This window comes from Ochotona curzoniae, unplaced genomic scaffold (assembly GCF_017591425.1).
Source record: "Ochotona curzoniae isolate NIBS_2020 unplaced genomic scaffold, NIBS_Ocur_1.0 patch188, whole genome shotgun sequence".
In the NCBI taxonomy this organism is placed as follows: Eukaryota; Metazoa; Chordata; class Mammalia; order Lagomorpha; family Ochotonidae; genus Ochotona; species Ochotona curzoniae.
The window spans coordinates 314,391-329,394 of record NW_024466737.1 but is presented as its reverse complement, the minus strand read 5'-3'; the positions used below and the strand labels follow the sequence as shown (position 1 = coordinate 329,394).

Sequence of the window (15,004 nt, the reverse complement as noted above, 5' to 3'; positions counted from 1 at the left end):
ATTCTGTAATTGCAGTTATTATTTTTAAGATGTTAATGACTTTGGATAAACCAGTTAGAGTCATGCAGCTCTGATTAGCTATGCATGTCATAATATTTTGGTGGGGCAGCAATCTCGAAGTTGTCTGACAAGTGTTTAGAAATCATTATTCATAGAAATCCTTATAACAGCATCAAGGTACTATACTACCACTTTTCTTCTTTTGTTCCTTTCCCCACTGCACTTCTTACAGGAATTGTCCACATCTGTTAGCTCCATGTCATCAGAATTTCCATTACTCTTCCCACAGCAGACATGAGCAATCGCTTGTTCAGATCCTCCAGCTCTCTCTACTGAGTGCATGTCAGCCTCCTCATATCTTTTCAAAGTCCCCACCCCACCACCCCAGATGGCCAAATTCTGCTCTATCTGTACCTATGCCAGGCAACAAACAAACAAACAAAACCAACCAACAAACAAAATAACACCAGAGAGTTAGCACAGCCTAGATTAACTATCAATCACCAACCAATCTCTGAATGCAAGTGGCATATAAATATCCCAGTTCTTGCAGCTCTCAGGCAGAATAAATCTGAGTCCTGTGGTCTCTGCCAGTTCCTAGATTGCCTGAGTGAGTCTGGGTACCTGTTATCCATGATGACAAGGTGCTCCATATTGCATCCTTTATTCCTGCTTTCCCACCTCTATTTCAAGTCTCCATTCCTATAGCAATATGTTTCTATTCTAGTATTACTCCCTGAATCTGCTATGTGGAAATCCTTGTCCTACCTTCTCCTGGTGATCCAAATGGATGTACAGTTCCTCTTCCAATGTGCTGAGACAACTCCTCTGACTTCTCCAAGTGACTTCGTCTCTAAAACCAGTGGTCATGGCTCCCCAATTCTTGATTCCATAAACATCTCCCTTCCTTAAATTCCCTGCATACTCTCAGTTTTCCTCCTATATCTCTGGTGGTCCAAGTTCTGCCTGCTCTCCTCACTTCTCATTCTTTCTTCAAGTCTGAAGTTTTATAACATTTTGTTCCAAGACGTTTTCTTTCAACAGTCTTCCTAGGCGATGACATTTACTTCTCTGGCATGAAGAAGGTGGTGTATGGGTTAGTCAATGTATGACTTTCAGTTTCTTCACCACTTTTGCCTCTTTTTCCCTTTGGTAACTCAGTTCCATGGACCTTGTCATTTTCTAGTGTTTAGTTTTTGGAAATCTTGGTTCCTTTCAGTTTTTTTTTGTCATTCCTAATTCACCCATTCTTCTCATTCATTGAAATTCCCTATTTTTAAAAAATGCTCTTTTCATATTTCTCTATCCCATCACAGTCCAAATCTGAACGTTGCCTAATAAAAGGACTCAGTTTGCACTGTTAAGATTCATTCTCTGCTTGTTGAACCTCGAGTATGGTTCAGAAATTGTCTGGTCTTTGTGAGCTTTCTCTCCTGTTCCCTCCAGCAGTGTTGAAACTTTTAACTCCCCTGAAGCCACTCACCTGATCACCTTTTCCTTCACTTCAACACTGACCCTGCCTTTTGCTCTTTCAAAATAATCATGACTGTTAAATGGATATTACCAACACAGTCTCCTCTGTGTCTATAAACCAGACTCCATTCACTAAGTTTTCTGCTTTTAGTCTGGTTGAGGAGAGTTCCCTTGTCTTCCTTAGGTGAATCCCTTCACTTTTAAATAAAGCCCAGCTAACCAACAGATAAATGAAAAAATAAAGATTTTGGAAAAAAATAATTATAATGAAATTAGAAGTAATTTTAAGATAGAATTTATACAAGCAGTAGTAAGAACTATGTTTATAAGAAGGTTAATATTTACATTTGTGATATGATGCAAAAATAACAATAGAGCTAACAAAGATTGGGATGCAGAAGCAGGGAGGTGAGAGGAAGGTTTGGAATACTGATTTCTCCATTCTGGAAAGCATTGAGTGTAAGCCCCAATGAAATGGAAATATGTAATTAGATAATTAAATATGACTAAATACATATTATCAATCATTTATGCATAAAATTTATAATCACAAGCTCCCAACTATTAGATGTATTTTTCCAAACTTTAGCAAGCACTATGAGGCCATACCATGTTTTTGTATGGCAGAGTTTAACTATTCCTTTTATTTTCTTTCAATGTCCTGATCCTCTGTTAATAATAAATTAAATAGCTAAAAACTAAAAATAAAATATATGATGTGATCCCATATTGCTTGCTTCTATACTTTTCAATGTAGAAATATCTCCAATAAAATTGATCTAGTTCTGGTAGTGGTTATTTCTGACTAATCAGATTCTGGATTACTAAAAATGTACTCTCTTCTAGAGCTTTCTTTTGGTACAAAATGCTACTTTTACAAGTAATGAGAAGGTTTGATTTTGGAAAAAATAAAAAGGTATATTTTTCCTGAGATTAGAGCTTCTTAATTATCTTGATTTTATTTAACTTGATTATTTCCACTTATGGCATTCGTAAGTGCTACAATGCTAAGAGTGTCATCCTTACAAGGAGATGTTCGCCATTTCATAAATAAAAGAGGTTTGCTTACACATTTTTAAAGGATTATGTATTTATTTGAAAGGGAGAGAAAGGGATAAACAGAGACTTCCCATCCATTGATTCAGTCCCCAATTGCCTCCAACAGTTAGTCAGACAGTCTGATGCCCAGAGTCAGGAACTCCATCTACATTTTCACATGATTGGCAAGAATACTTGGGCCATTATCCACTGCCTCCCAGAGCATTAGAAGGAAGCTGGACTGGAAACAGTGGTAGAACTTGATCCTAGACAGTCTGATATGGAATGTAGGCATCCAAGAGTGCAGCTTGACTTGCTGCACTACAGCACCCACCCTTGTTTGCTTAAATAAAACAAGGAAAAGTGCTCAATTGTCTACTCAGTTTAATAGCAGTGTAAGTTAGATCATTTGTTCAAGAAGTACTCATGGCAGGCTATTTTGTCAGATACTATGATTACATAGAAAAGAAGACTGACAATGTTCTTACCTTCACCTTATATTAAAGTTTTAGAACAGTGAAACCCAAGTACTCTTGCCCCAGCTGAACTTTCTAATGACAATATAACACCTTGCCAATATTTTAGAACTAAGTGATTATCTGTATGTTCTTGATATCCCTAAATAAGTTATTCACTGTTCTTTAAATTTCCCTTGATATAAAGAGAGCATTAAATAAAGCAATTATGGAAAAAATGAGACTAATTGGATATTTACGGAAGTTAATGTCAAATTTAAAGTTATAAATAAAGGGTAACCCCAGGACTATCAATATTCTATAACAAGAGCAGAATGTGATGCAGTGGTTTAAACAGCTGATTGTAATACTGTTATCCAGTATTAGAGTACTGCTTGGGATCTTGACCACTCTGCTTCTGATCCACTTCCTGCTAATGCACCTGGGAAAGCAGCAGAAGATGGTTCAAGTTCTTGGGCCCCTGTCACTCACCCAGGGGGAACAGACTGGGTTCAGCCTGGTCCAGCCCCAGTTATGGTGGCCATTTGGGAGGTGAACCAGTAGATAGAAGATCCCTTTCTCTCCTTTCTTTCTCTCTTTTTCTGTCACCCTTTTGAGTAATTATAATAAATCTTTTTAAAAATCCTTCAACATTCCCAAATATATTTTTCTTTACAAAAGAAAATTAAGAGTTTCAAAAGAAGCATTTATTACATGCAGCTGTTTCATCAGAAAAACTCAGATTATCACAGCATTATGCAAAAAGCCACAGTCAACTTACTTTTTTATGAACAAAATGAATTTTTCATGGCAGGTTAGCTCTTTTGGTATATGTATCATGTCAAAACCACCTATTTGTTTGCTACTAAAATTTTAACTCAGATGTAATTTCTTAACTCTTACCATTTGAGGACTTTAGTGAACTTCAGCTATAAAAATGCATCTTAATAACTAAAAACTGCTGCTTTTGAACTGTCCAGAAGTTATTTGGATCTCACACACAATCTGTAAATCCAGTAGAGTCCTTTTAAAAATGATGGGTGTGAACTCAAATATGAAATGATACTAATTCTGTAGTCGGGAGAAGTTTGAACTTCGAGTTTTGTGTTTTACTCAAAGTTTTACGTTGAACATTTAGAACTGAATATGTAATTATTTCAAACCTTGCTAGAACATCACTTTCCAACTATAATATTCTGATCTATACCTAATAAGACCTTTTGAAATAGAAATTGATTTCCAGCAATTCATTCACTTGAGAAAAAGTGATATAATTTCTCTTCCTTTTTGTATCTTGATTAGACTTGAGCTGTAGATGTTATTTTGTTTGCTCAGAGTTCCTATGTTCACTACTGATAGCTTCTAAGAGGAAGGTTGTAGGGACTCAGGGAAGCATGCCAGTCACCCACTTTCTGGTTGCTTGTTACTTTTCTGCCTCCTAGCTGAACTGAAATGGACCCTACAGGGATAACATCTTGCAGAGCAGTTCTTCCAGCACTTTTTCTCTGAGCTCCTGACCAAATCTTCTTGGGGTGCAAGAAGCACATGTTGAGTGTCTATTATGAGCAGAGCATACTGATTATCAGTGTGAGGAACTGAGCAGTGCATGCGTTTCATATTTTTGTTAGAGAACACAAATCCTAAATAACTGAAAAGTTGGTTGATGGTATGAGATTCAAACATAAAAGCTTTTCACAAGACTTTCAGAAATTGTTTTTGTTATAATTTGAGTTGGCTTGGTTGTAAGGTTTAGAGATTCACTTTAGCAACAGTAGGAAAGGGATATTTACTGACGGTTTATTAGTTTGGGTAACATTTACTGCTTTAAAGATTAACACCCTAGTTTCAGTAATATAATAGCATTTCACTTCTCATATAAGAGCTCTTAAGTCCAGAATCAGAGACATGGGTGTTTTGTGCCTTATGATTCTGCCATATTTAGCATTTGGCTTTTACAAAGTTGCTGTTTTAAAAACGATAGAAAGTGAAGAATCTAGAGTCAATCAAAAGGGAATTTTTATCGATCAGCTCAAGGGTGAAAATTCATTATTTAGGTTCTTAATGCACAGACAGAAATGACCACATGGTCACACTTATTTTGAGTGCCGACTGGGATAGGTGGTCTTGCTGTGACTCATAAAGAAGGGGAAATGAAATTGGTGACTTATGTCTTCAGCTGTCACAGTTAATTTTTGCTGTAAAATGTGGATGGAAAACTATTAGGAACTCACACAAAATGTTTGAGCCTCCCCTTTGTCTGAATGGATTCTATTCTCTTTTCTATATCAACTAGCCAGCAAAATTTCCTGTGGGAATCTGTGTTATTGGCTGAGAAAATTATGATTCCTTCTAAATGAAGTTCACTGAAATATTTGAACCATATCATTTCATGGACCTTGGTTATCCTATGGATGAGTTGTTGATGGACTAGGTATAGATTCATCATCCAGTCAATTATCATGGCTATGGAAGTCAATCCATGCTGCTTTCCAGGAGAAGAGTATTTGCTAAACAGTCAACTTGTTATTATCAAACCTCTGGAAGTGCAGGTCATGCACAAAATGGTGCAGGACATGCATATCCTTTATGCACATACTTCTATATACTTGACATCATCTCTGGATTGCCTGCAATACTTAATGGAAGGCATATGTTGTAAGAACCATGGTTACCCTGTGCTGAAGGGGAAATGATGACAGGAAAAAGGCTGCATGCTTTTAGTGCAGAGTTGATTTTTTTCCCAAATATTTTTTAAGATTTGGTTAAGTCCATAGAAGCCGAGTTCCCAGACATGGAGGATCAACTGTACTTCAGCATGCAGAAAAACAACATTTATATAATGGTCCAAACCTGAAAACCACCCAGATAAGCAAAACATTTTTTTACTTTAGAGTAGTTACACACGTATGCACTGTTTGCACAAATTTATTAAGCTGAGCTCTTTCCTAAGTGATACTACACTTCCATGAAAGCAAAATGATCAGAAATTTACATTCAGTACTTGACAGTATAATTGTTATCAGACTTGAGAATTAAAAATAAGCATCACATATGAGTGCAAGTTCAAGACCTGGCTACTCACTTCCTAACCAGCTACTACCTGGGAAAGCAGTGGAAGACGGCCCAAGTGTTTGGACTCCTGCCACACATGTTGGAGACCTGGTTGGAATTCCTGGCTCCTGGCTTCAGCCTGGCCCAGCGTTGGCTGTTGTGGCCATTTGAGGAGTGAACCAGCAAATTTCTCTCTCTCCTCCTTCCTTCCTTCTTTCCTTCCTCCCTTCCTTTCTTCCTTTCTTCCTTCCTTCCTTCTCTCTCTCTCCTTCATTCTCCATTCTCTGTATTTGCCTTTCAAATAACTACATAATTTTTAACATTCTCACACATATAAAACTTCCATTACTTTACTTGTATAATCAAACCAGGCTCAGCCCTCAGTAAATAATCAATCAATCAATCAATAGAGCAGACTATAATGAAACAATAATACTGAATTATAAGGTTTTTCTTTTGCCTTAAATTTGTTCTGGCTTTTATGATTTTTTTTATCACATTTCAACATTTTTGCTTTAATAAATAATTTTTGTTTTATGTTTTAATAGAACTAAAAGTAGTAGCACTTGGATTATTATGACACCCTTTGCGGTACCATGTCTGTGATCACTGTAAACTCATTTTCCTCAAGATGTGTATCTTCTGTAACGGACATAGCATATATATGGGCCAGGACCAGGTCATGATATAATAGAAAATTTCAATCTACATAAACTTTTGTGGAAGTGGTGGTGGTAAGTTTGTAGTATTTTTACTCCGTTTTAGAGAGAAAATGAGCAGTTTTGCTCATGGTATTGGAAATATCAAATAATCAATAAATATTTATTGAATACCTCATATTCAGGTCACCATGCTATATATAGAGGCTGTAAAAATTCATATGCCTTGTCTCTTCTGGGAAAAGTGAACTTGAATAAGAACATGAACATAAGCATTATTTGATGACTTATGTTTCTATGTTAATAACAGATAAATAGCGAGTATACAAAAAGTTAAAATGAAAGGAAAAATATCACAAATCTAAAACCGTGCCTTCAAGAGGCATTCAGGAGCATGATGTAGAAAAATTATTTTTTAGTCAAGCAATTTTTTATTTTAAATGAGTTTTTTCACTTAGCAGATATTATCAGTTACTTAACCTCTTGGTGCTTTAAGAGTTTTAGTTGAGACTTATGGGTGATGCAGTTATTCCTTCCATAGGCTTGTGAGATTACTGTGGCACAATTGAGGAAAAATAGCAGGTTCAGCTAGCTTATATTTCTGACTCCTCACAAGGGCCAATAATAAATAATCACTGAGAATATTTGGTGTCGGACATGTTGTATGGGATGGGGGAACAGAGAAGCAGGGAGTTTGGGATGCTGCTTGAAATCAGAGTAAGATAGGGGAAGGACATACTGAAGGTTTCAAATGCACAGCGAGTAACAAATGTATGTAAAAGTACAGAAAAAGACCAGAAAACAATGTTTGAGAAGCCTGAACTAATCAGTACAGCTAAGGCACTTTCCTTTGGCAAGAACAGAGAGGGAGTAGTTATCGGAGGAAACCAGATGCTCTCATCCCTAGTAGTTCCATTTCCAGAGTAGCAGTCCCCTCTCTCCTGAAATGTATTTACTTGTGTGAAATGATGCAGGCAAGCAGTGGAACACACTAGTTTCTGTAGTGCAGACTTTCTCTTTATTGGTCCCCCACATGTTTAGTGCAATGGAGTCAAGGGGGTTCTGCGGTTCAGATCTTGAAAGGTGGACAGGAACTGAGTCCAAAGAAAAAGCAGGGTTATCCTGACAGGTGTCAGTTACACCCTGCAGACTCATCAGGGTGGGAGTATCCTGTCAGACTGTTACCTCACTGGATTTAGGTTAGAGGTTACCACCTGTCGAACTATGGAGAGGTGAAGAGAGATGGCCAGGGGGAAAAAAAAATCCATTTCTTCAGATCTGGGTGTCTGAATAAAATCAGGGCTCCTCTCCCAGGAAGAATGGGGTAGTAAGAGGCCTAGTTATTTGGTTTTGCCTCAAAAGGACAAGCTCCCTGAGATTTAAAGATTAAGGGATTAAGGTATAGAAATGATTCTTGTATTATCCTTAGACCCTCGCCCCCCGCCCCCCAAGTAACAAACTAACTGAATTTCTCAATAATCTGTTTATTGCTGCATGGAACAGTGAGTAACCTCTGGGTAAATTCGTAAGTTAGGGCATTATTCTCCACTACAGTAAGATTTGGTTAAGTTTTTGAGGTCAGAGCCTAAGAGCAGTTTTAAAAGGGAGAAGCAAAGAGGAGATAAAACTAATGAGGACAGTACCCACACCACGCAACGGTACATGCCTAGAGGAGCGAGTCACAGGTCTTTCTGTATCAGCCGCAGCCCTTTACACCCAAGGATGAAATAATCCAGGGCCACATCCATTCTCAGCATATCCTAACTCCCAGAATAGCTGTCAGCACCTGGCTTCCTGTGGACCAAGGAGGAAGAGAACATGGGATTCAACTCAGAAAGATCAGTTTTTCAATCCTTACCTATTTTTAACTTGGGCTTCTGTCTGAACCCGTTTCCTGATCAGTCTCATTAATAGTACTCCTCTAAGGGTTGCCAGATCAGATGAGAAATTCATGTAAGGACCACAGCACCTCAGTGTTCCTACACTTGTTCCCTAATGACAATCAGCACTGTGTTTCTAACGCCCTTCCCCGCCCCCAGCCCCAAGTTTAGCACAGGGTAATAAGGCAGAATATATTCCTTTACTGTGTTGAGGGGTGTTCTTGAAACGGTCCCCAGGCGCTCGGCAGCTACATTCGCGAGCTGCACCCTCCACTGGCGCCTTATCGCCCCTGCTCCACCCACGCCTCCTGCTAGCAACAAGTTCGCTTCTGCGAGACCCACCCGCGCGCCAAAGGCAGACAGGGCACTTGGTAGGAATCAGCTCGGGGGCGAAATCGCAGGGAGGTGGGAGAGCCCGCTGCATCTGCGGGGGTAGTGATGGCTGGGCTAGGAGCCAGAGGCGTGGGAAGGAGGGACAGAAGAAGTTGGTCGGAGCCCCAGGTTAAAGCAAACATCAGAAGCACCCAGCGCTTACGTCCCGCCTCTTTTCCTGGGGCGTGGAATCTCTCTCGCACAGCCTCTGGTAGCCACATCGTGTCCTTCTGTCTGTTGGTGTCCCCTCGCTCCAGATCTGCACCTCCTTAACCCCCACTGCATCGCAATCGGGCCAGGTTCCCTAAGGACACTCGCGATCCCCATTACAGATATTTCCAAGGAAGAGCAAGCATGTCAGCCACGGTCCCCAGCCAGCACTCTCCTCCAAGTCGTCTCAGAATGGTCACCCTGCGTCTGCAAAGGGGCTAGAGGCATCGGAGACCCGGAGCCTTCACTAATTGCTCAGTTGAACTCTTGACAACTTAGGGCAACGGGGATTCCCACGCTGTCGTGGGAAAGCCAGGCTGGCTGCCCACGCATCTGAAGGGGACACCTCCGCGTCTCCGTGGAGAATTCCACTCAAAGTCCACACCTGCCGCTAGTGGAGGACCAGGGAGCCAACCACGAGCATGATCCAGGGGTGGGCAGTCATAGGCGGGGAGGGGGTAAGGGTGAGGGGAGGAATAGGGCTCAGAAGTTCCGCCCAGATTTGGGAGAGACCAGCTCTTATGTCAGATCCTCCCGGTCTGGAGCGGCTTTTCCCGGGAAAGAGCAGGGACCGAAGTCCCAAGGAGGAAAGTCCTCCCAGCGCGGGGTCGCTGAGGGCACCGTCCAAGCTTTGGGCCCGGTGGCTCTGAAACTGTTCTTTCACCAGAGGTGGGGTTTGGAGGGGAGTCGTCCCTGGCGGGGTAGTGGACGCCAAGCCCGGTTGTGCAGGGCTCCATCCGTCTGTCTCCAGGCAGCCTGGAGAACTTGGTACCTCGGACAGCAGCCGGGCGCACAGCATCCTTTGAAAGACGTGGCCTTATTTTTGCCCCCAAGTCATAGAGCAATAAATTATTTTGATGACCTTACTGGTACAGATGAAGGGCATTTTAATTACATAACCCGTGAGAGATCACCGGAGGCAATGTCGTGTTGGAGGAGCCGATGGCAGAGTATCTGCATCGTAGGAGAAAGAGAAAAACTTGCAAATCTGCATGGAGATTGCGCAGGGCTACCCGTCGTTGGGCAAACGACATGCGAAATGCACGAGAGAGCTTACCTTTCGGACCCCAAAGCCGTGTTCTGCTGCAACTTGGCGAGCTTCTTCCTCTCCCCCTTTATGCAACTCCACAAGAAAATGATTCGTGAAGACTGCTCTCTCGGAGGATGCAAAAACCGTGACCCACAGGAGGAGCCCAGCGGCCGCCTGCCAGCGGGAGATACAACCACCCTTCATCCTCCTTTGGGAGCGAAAAGTGCGGCTCCGAGGCGCGCAGGCTGGTGAAGTAGGGGGACCCGGAGGGAAGGTGCAAATAAAAAATATATATATATTTATAGTTTCTTTTTCTTTCTTTAAAATCTTTGTGTCGAGAAAGAGACGGAACAGGGGGTTAAAGAGCAGCAAATCAAGTGTGCGTTCCCCTCCGGCTCCTGGCTGGAGGGAAAAGCTGGGTGGCCCGGCGACCCGGCTCGCTGTAAGGGGTGCAAGCGTGGGGAGCTGTGTGTACCAGAGAGAAAGAGCGAGTGTATGTCTGTGCTTGATGCTAAATCTGCATTTTCAGCTCCTCCTCGGCTCCAGTTCCCTAGGGGCTGGAGGAGAGCACCAGCCCGGCTGACGTGCGCCCGCCCGCGGCCAATGAGGGTTGGAGAAGTGGTGGGCCCCGCCCTGGGCCGCCCCTGCCCGCCCCCAGCCCAGCCCGGCCCGGCCCGGCCCGGCCGGCCACCTCCGCGGAGGGAGAGAAGGGGAGGGCCTAGGCGCCGCGAGCCCGCGCCCCCCGTCCCCTCCGCAGCCGGCGCGCTCCTGCAGCTCCGCCTCGGCGGCCGCCGCGCACCCAGGAAAATCCCCCCAGCTGCAAGCAGGCCGGCGGCGCCCGAGTGATGTCATTGTTTGTGGAAATCTGTACGGCTCTGGAAATGGAATTACGGAGCGCACGGCTACCAGAGGTCCCGAGGGGAGCTGGGGGCACCAGCCTCAGCCTCTGCTTGTTTCTCGTCCCTGCTTATTATTTTTCCGCTGCCCCGCTGCAAAACAACTCTCTCTCTCTCTCTCTCTCTCTCTCTCTCTCTCTCTCACACACACACACACACACACACACACACACACACACACGGCATTCGTAACTCTGCTCCTCCCAATAACAAAGCTTATTTTACCCCTGCCCTGCCACTTGGGGCAAATCCCCAGGGGGAGGTTTGCTTCCCTTGCTGGTACGCCAAAGGGTCGGGGGGGCGGGGGGAGGGAATCTGGTAAAACAGTCTGTTCTGGGCAACTCCAGGGGCAAGGATACAGGGAAAAGCTGCAGGTGAGGAGCTAAGGGCAGCGGGAGGCCGGGCTAGCCCTGTGCGTATACTGGCCCTGGAGCTGATTCCCCAAGGAGCCTATGCTGCGCTGCTGTCCAGACTGCCCTGGCGGAGATGCGCGAGGGCGAACACACATGGAGGCGCCTTCTTGGGCGTGGGGACTCTGGGCGGCCCAAGGACAGCGAGGGTATGAGTTGGAGGAGGTGTTGCCACTGGTCCCACGCGCTTGACGGGAGACTGGCCCTGAGCGTCCTTGGAAGGACGTGGATTGGGTCCCAGTGGCAGGGGTCTGATGGGTTGTCCCATGAGGAAACACATGCCCGCAGTCTGCAGGGTTGGCTGCCTTGGCTCGGACCGGTGGAGGAGGCTCTGCTGGGACGAAATGAGGACAATTGTTTCCAAGCAATTCACACAAGGTTGCATTCCAGCGTATTTACGGAGATTTGGTTGGCATTTCGTTGCAAAGTTCAAAACCTGCTTTACAGGGATGAGAGGTAAGAGACCTTTGCTCAGGAGCTAAGCATATGCAATTGAGAGCGAGAGTGAGAGCGAAAGAGAATGTAACAAGAACACACTACACATACCTGTGTATGTGCACTCTCCCTTTCCGTTCCAGCATGAAGTTAGATTCCACAAGAAAAGCACTCTTGGTAGAAATGAGCACAATTTTGAAAAGATTTATATATTCGAAAGGCAGAGCAACTGAAAGAAAGGCGTTCTCTCTCTCTCTCTCTCTCTCTCTCTCTCTCTTTTTCCTTCTGTTGTTTCACTCCCCGAATGGTCGCCGTGGCTGGGATTGGGCCAGGCTGAAGCCTGGAGCTGGAACTCCGAGTTTCCCACGTCGGTGACAGGTGCCCAAGAACATGAGCAGTCTTCTGCTGCTTTCCCAGTTGGATGACGAGGGAGCTTGAACGAAAGTGGAACAGCAGGAACTCTCCCCAAGAACCCAGTTATGGTGGGTCACATGGTATACAGAGAGCCTGTGGTTCAGAAGTGGCTGTCTCCCCCAGAGCCCTTTCAAGTATGGTCCAACACAATTTGGACTTATTGACAGTTTTGAAGAAAGCATAATAATTTGCTGTTTTTATTTGGATTTCTGCAAGACAATTAAACAAAATCCAGAGAAGGTTGGCTGAGTTAAGAATGCCAGGGACAGAATGGAGACGAGGTTTCTGGAAAAGCATTGATGAAAGGGAACAAACCAAGTCTGAGTCCCTTAATTACTACTCAGAAGCTCTCATTTCTACCAAGAGACTCTTCTATTATTTCCTATTGACTCCACACCTTGTCCTCTTACATTGCATCTGTTTGCCTACCATGCAAGGTTTTCATGTGGAGAGAGCTTCATTCCTCCCTTCTGCTCTCTTCCTTATGTCTCCTCTGTATTTTGCATCAAAGCATGAGGTTGATGTGAAGCAGTACCACACGGTTCTTCCTGCCCTATATTGTTTCTTGAGAAAAATGGCAGCAAATGACAAAATGATATTAGTTAGATTCACAAGCACAGAGAGCATTTCAAAAGGGTGTGTAGTTAGGCTTAAGTCTACAAACAAATAGATGCTAAGAGCATCAGATAAGTCAATTTAGAAGATTATGGGTGTTGGGAAATAGTGCTGCTAATGCAGCTAAATCTCTCTGAAGATAAACATGAAATTACCATCTATTTAGAGACATTTATTAATTTTTTTCTGGAACCACAGAATGAGTTTTCATTTCCTAAATAAATTCCAAATATGAGATGATGGTAAGTGTTGAATCTTATACATTGCTGTCGTTTGAATATGGTTTGTCTGTTCTGCAACTCAGGGTAGAATTGGATTTTACTGTGGTGAGGATAGGCAGTTAGGACATTTAAGAGATGAAGGGGGTGACATTTGGCACAGTGGTTAAGTTTGGGACACCTGCATTCTGTAATAGAATGCCTGGTTTGAGTTCTGGCTCCACTGTGGGTTTTAGCTTCCTGTTAATGCGCACCCATTGGGAGAGAAGATGGTGGCCCAAGTCCTTGAGTCCCTGCCCACCAGTGTGGGAGACCGATTGAATTCCCAGCTCGTAGCTTTGGCTTTGCACAGACTTGGCTCTTTTGAGCATTTGGGTTGTGAGCCAGTAGAGGGAAGATCACCTTCTCTCTCTCTGCCTCTACTTTCCAAATACAATGAAAACAAATAAATAACTAAAAGTTGTTAAAAAGAAGTACATGGGCAGAATGTTGAGAATAGGCACAAATTGTTTTTTTTAAAAAAATCTTTTTTTAAAAGATTTACCTATTTATTTGAAAGGGAGGGAGAGAGAGAGAAAGAGAGAGAGAGAGAGAGAGAGAAGCGAGAAAGAAAGAAGAAAGGGAAAGGAGGAGAGAGAAATCTCCCACTTGCTGGCTTAAGGCACAAATGGTTACAGTGGCTGGTGCAGGCCACGCTTAAGCCAGGAGCCAGGAACACCATCCAGGTCTCCCATGTGGGTGGCAGGAATTCTAGCACTTGAACCATCATCTGTTGCTTTCAGGTGTTTCAGTAGAGCTCTGAGGTAGAAGTGGTACAGCTGGGACTGTAACCTATACCTGTATGGACTGGTGGTTTAATCCTCTGTGCTACAATGCCAGTCCTGGGGAATGCCACACTTTGAGATAACTTTGGGGTGGCCAGCAGATTTTGTTTTATTTGTGTGGCATCTTCCAAATGAACTCATAGTTCCTTATGTGGATTGGAGAGAAGAATAACTGACACAGATATATTGACGTTCACTAGCAGCAACAAAAGCCGTTAGCATCCTGCGACTCATCCACTGGGTATTTTGCTGTATCTCTAGCAGTGATGTGTGGTATTTGGTTCTGGTTCAGATGTCTCACAACCTCAACATTCACTTTGAAGATGTTGTCTAGACTAGGCAAACCAGAAAATTCTCCTTTGATGGTTGCATAATTACGAATCATTATGACTATAGGCAACACAAAGTTCCCAAACCACCCAAGAGGAGAACTTGGGCTCTGTGTTGAAGGGAACAGAATGAGCCAGTAACAGCCCCTAGGAGAGCCTGTCAGATCTCTAAGAATTCTTTGGACCATTAGGGACATGATAAATTTTTGTGTTTTTGTTTTCCATGTTGGAGAATGAGATCCGTAAAAATCAGGCTTGCGAGAAGTCAAGGTGGACATCCCTTCTCTGCTGTATTTGTTCTGGAATCTTCAGAGGACAGTAGTTCTCTGTTTTCATATTGTATCATTGACTTTATCAAGTGGGTTCGAACCTATTCCTTACACCCAGAGTTATCCCAGGGTTTCTGAAATAATGTTCATCTAAGTTTTGATCCCAGGATCAATGAATTTTTTCTTTCTGCAGATAATTCTTATCTTTTGAGATCTCATCTTATGTTCCTGTAGTTGCTATAATTCAAAATTCAGATGTTCAGAAATTTAATTGTTTTCTTAGTGCACATTCTCTTTTCTCAATCATGGACATTTAATTGGTTCTACCTCTGATTCATATAGCTTTCACTAACTTATATATTTTTCCATCCATTGGAAGTTCTCAATCGACTTATTGCCTAAGCTATCTTAAGTTGGTATAGTAGG

At 43.0% G+C, this 15,004-nt stretch overlaps 1 protein-coding gene across 2 annotated transcripts in view; it reads right to left on the bottom strand.

The window, feature by feature from the left end:
• The window catches only part of LOC121166638 (neuroendocrine convertase 2), a 214,759-nt gene extending 204,093 nt beyond the window's left edge, over window positions 1–10,666 (bottom strand). The window contains exon 1 of one of the 2 annotated variants that reach the window (XM_040995856.1): window positions 10,196–10,666. In XM_040995856.1, the coding sequence (XP_040851790.1) occupies window positions 10,196–10,372 (177 nt within the window). In that variant the 5' untranslated portion in view covers window positions 10,373–10,666. The remainder of the gene's footprint in view (window positions 1–10,195) is intronic. The other variant, XM_040995857.1, reaches the window with a different exon arrangement.
• Window positions 10,667–15,004: the final 4,338 nt, after the last annotated feature.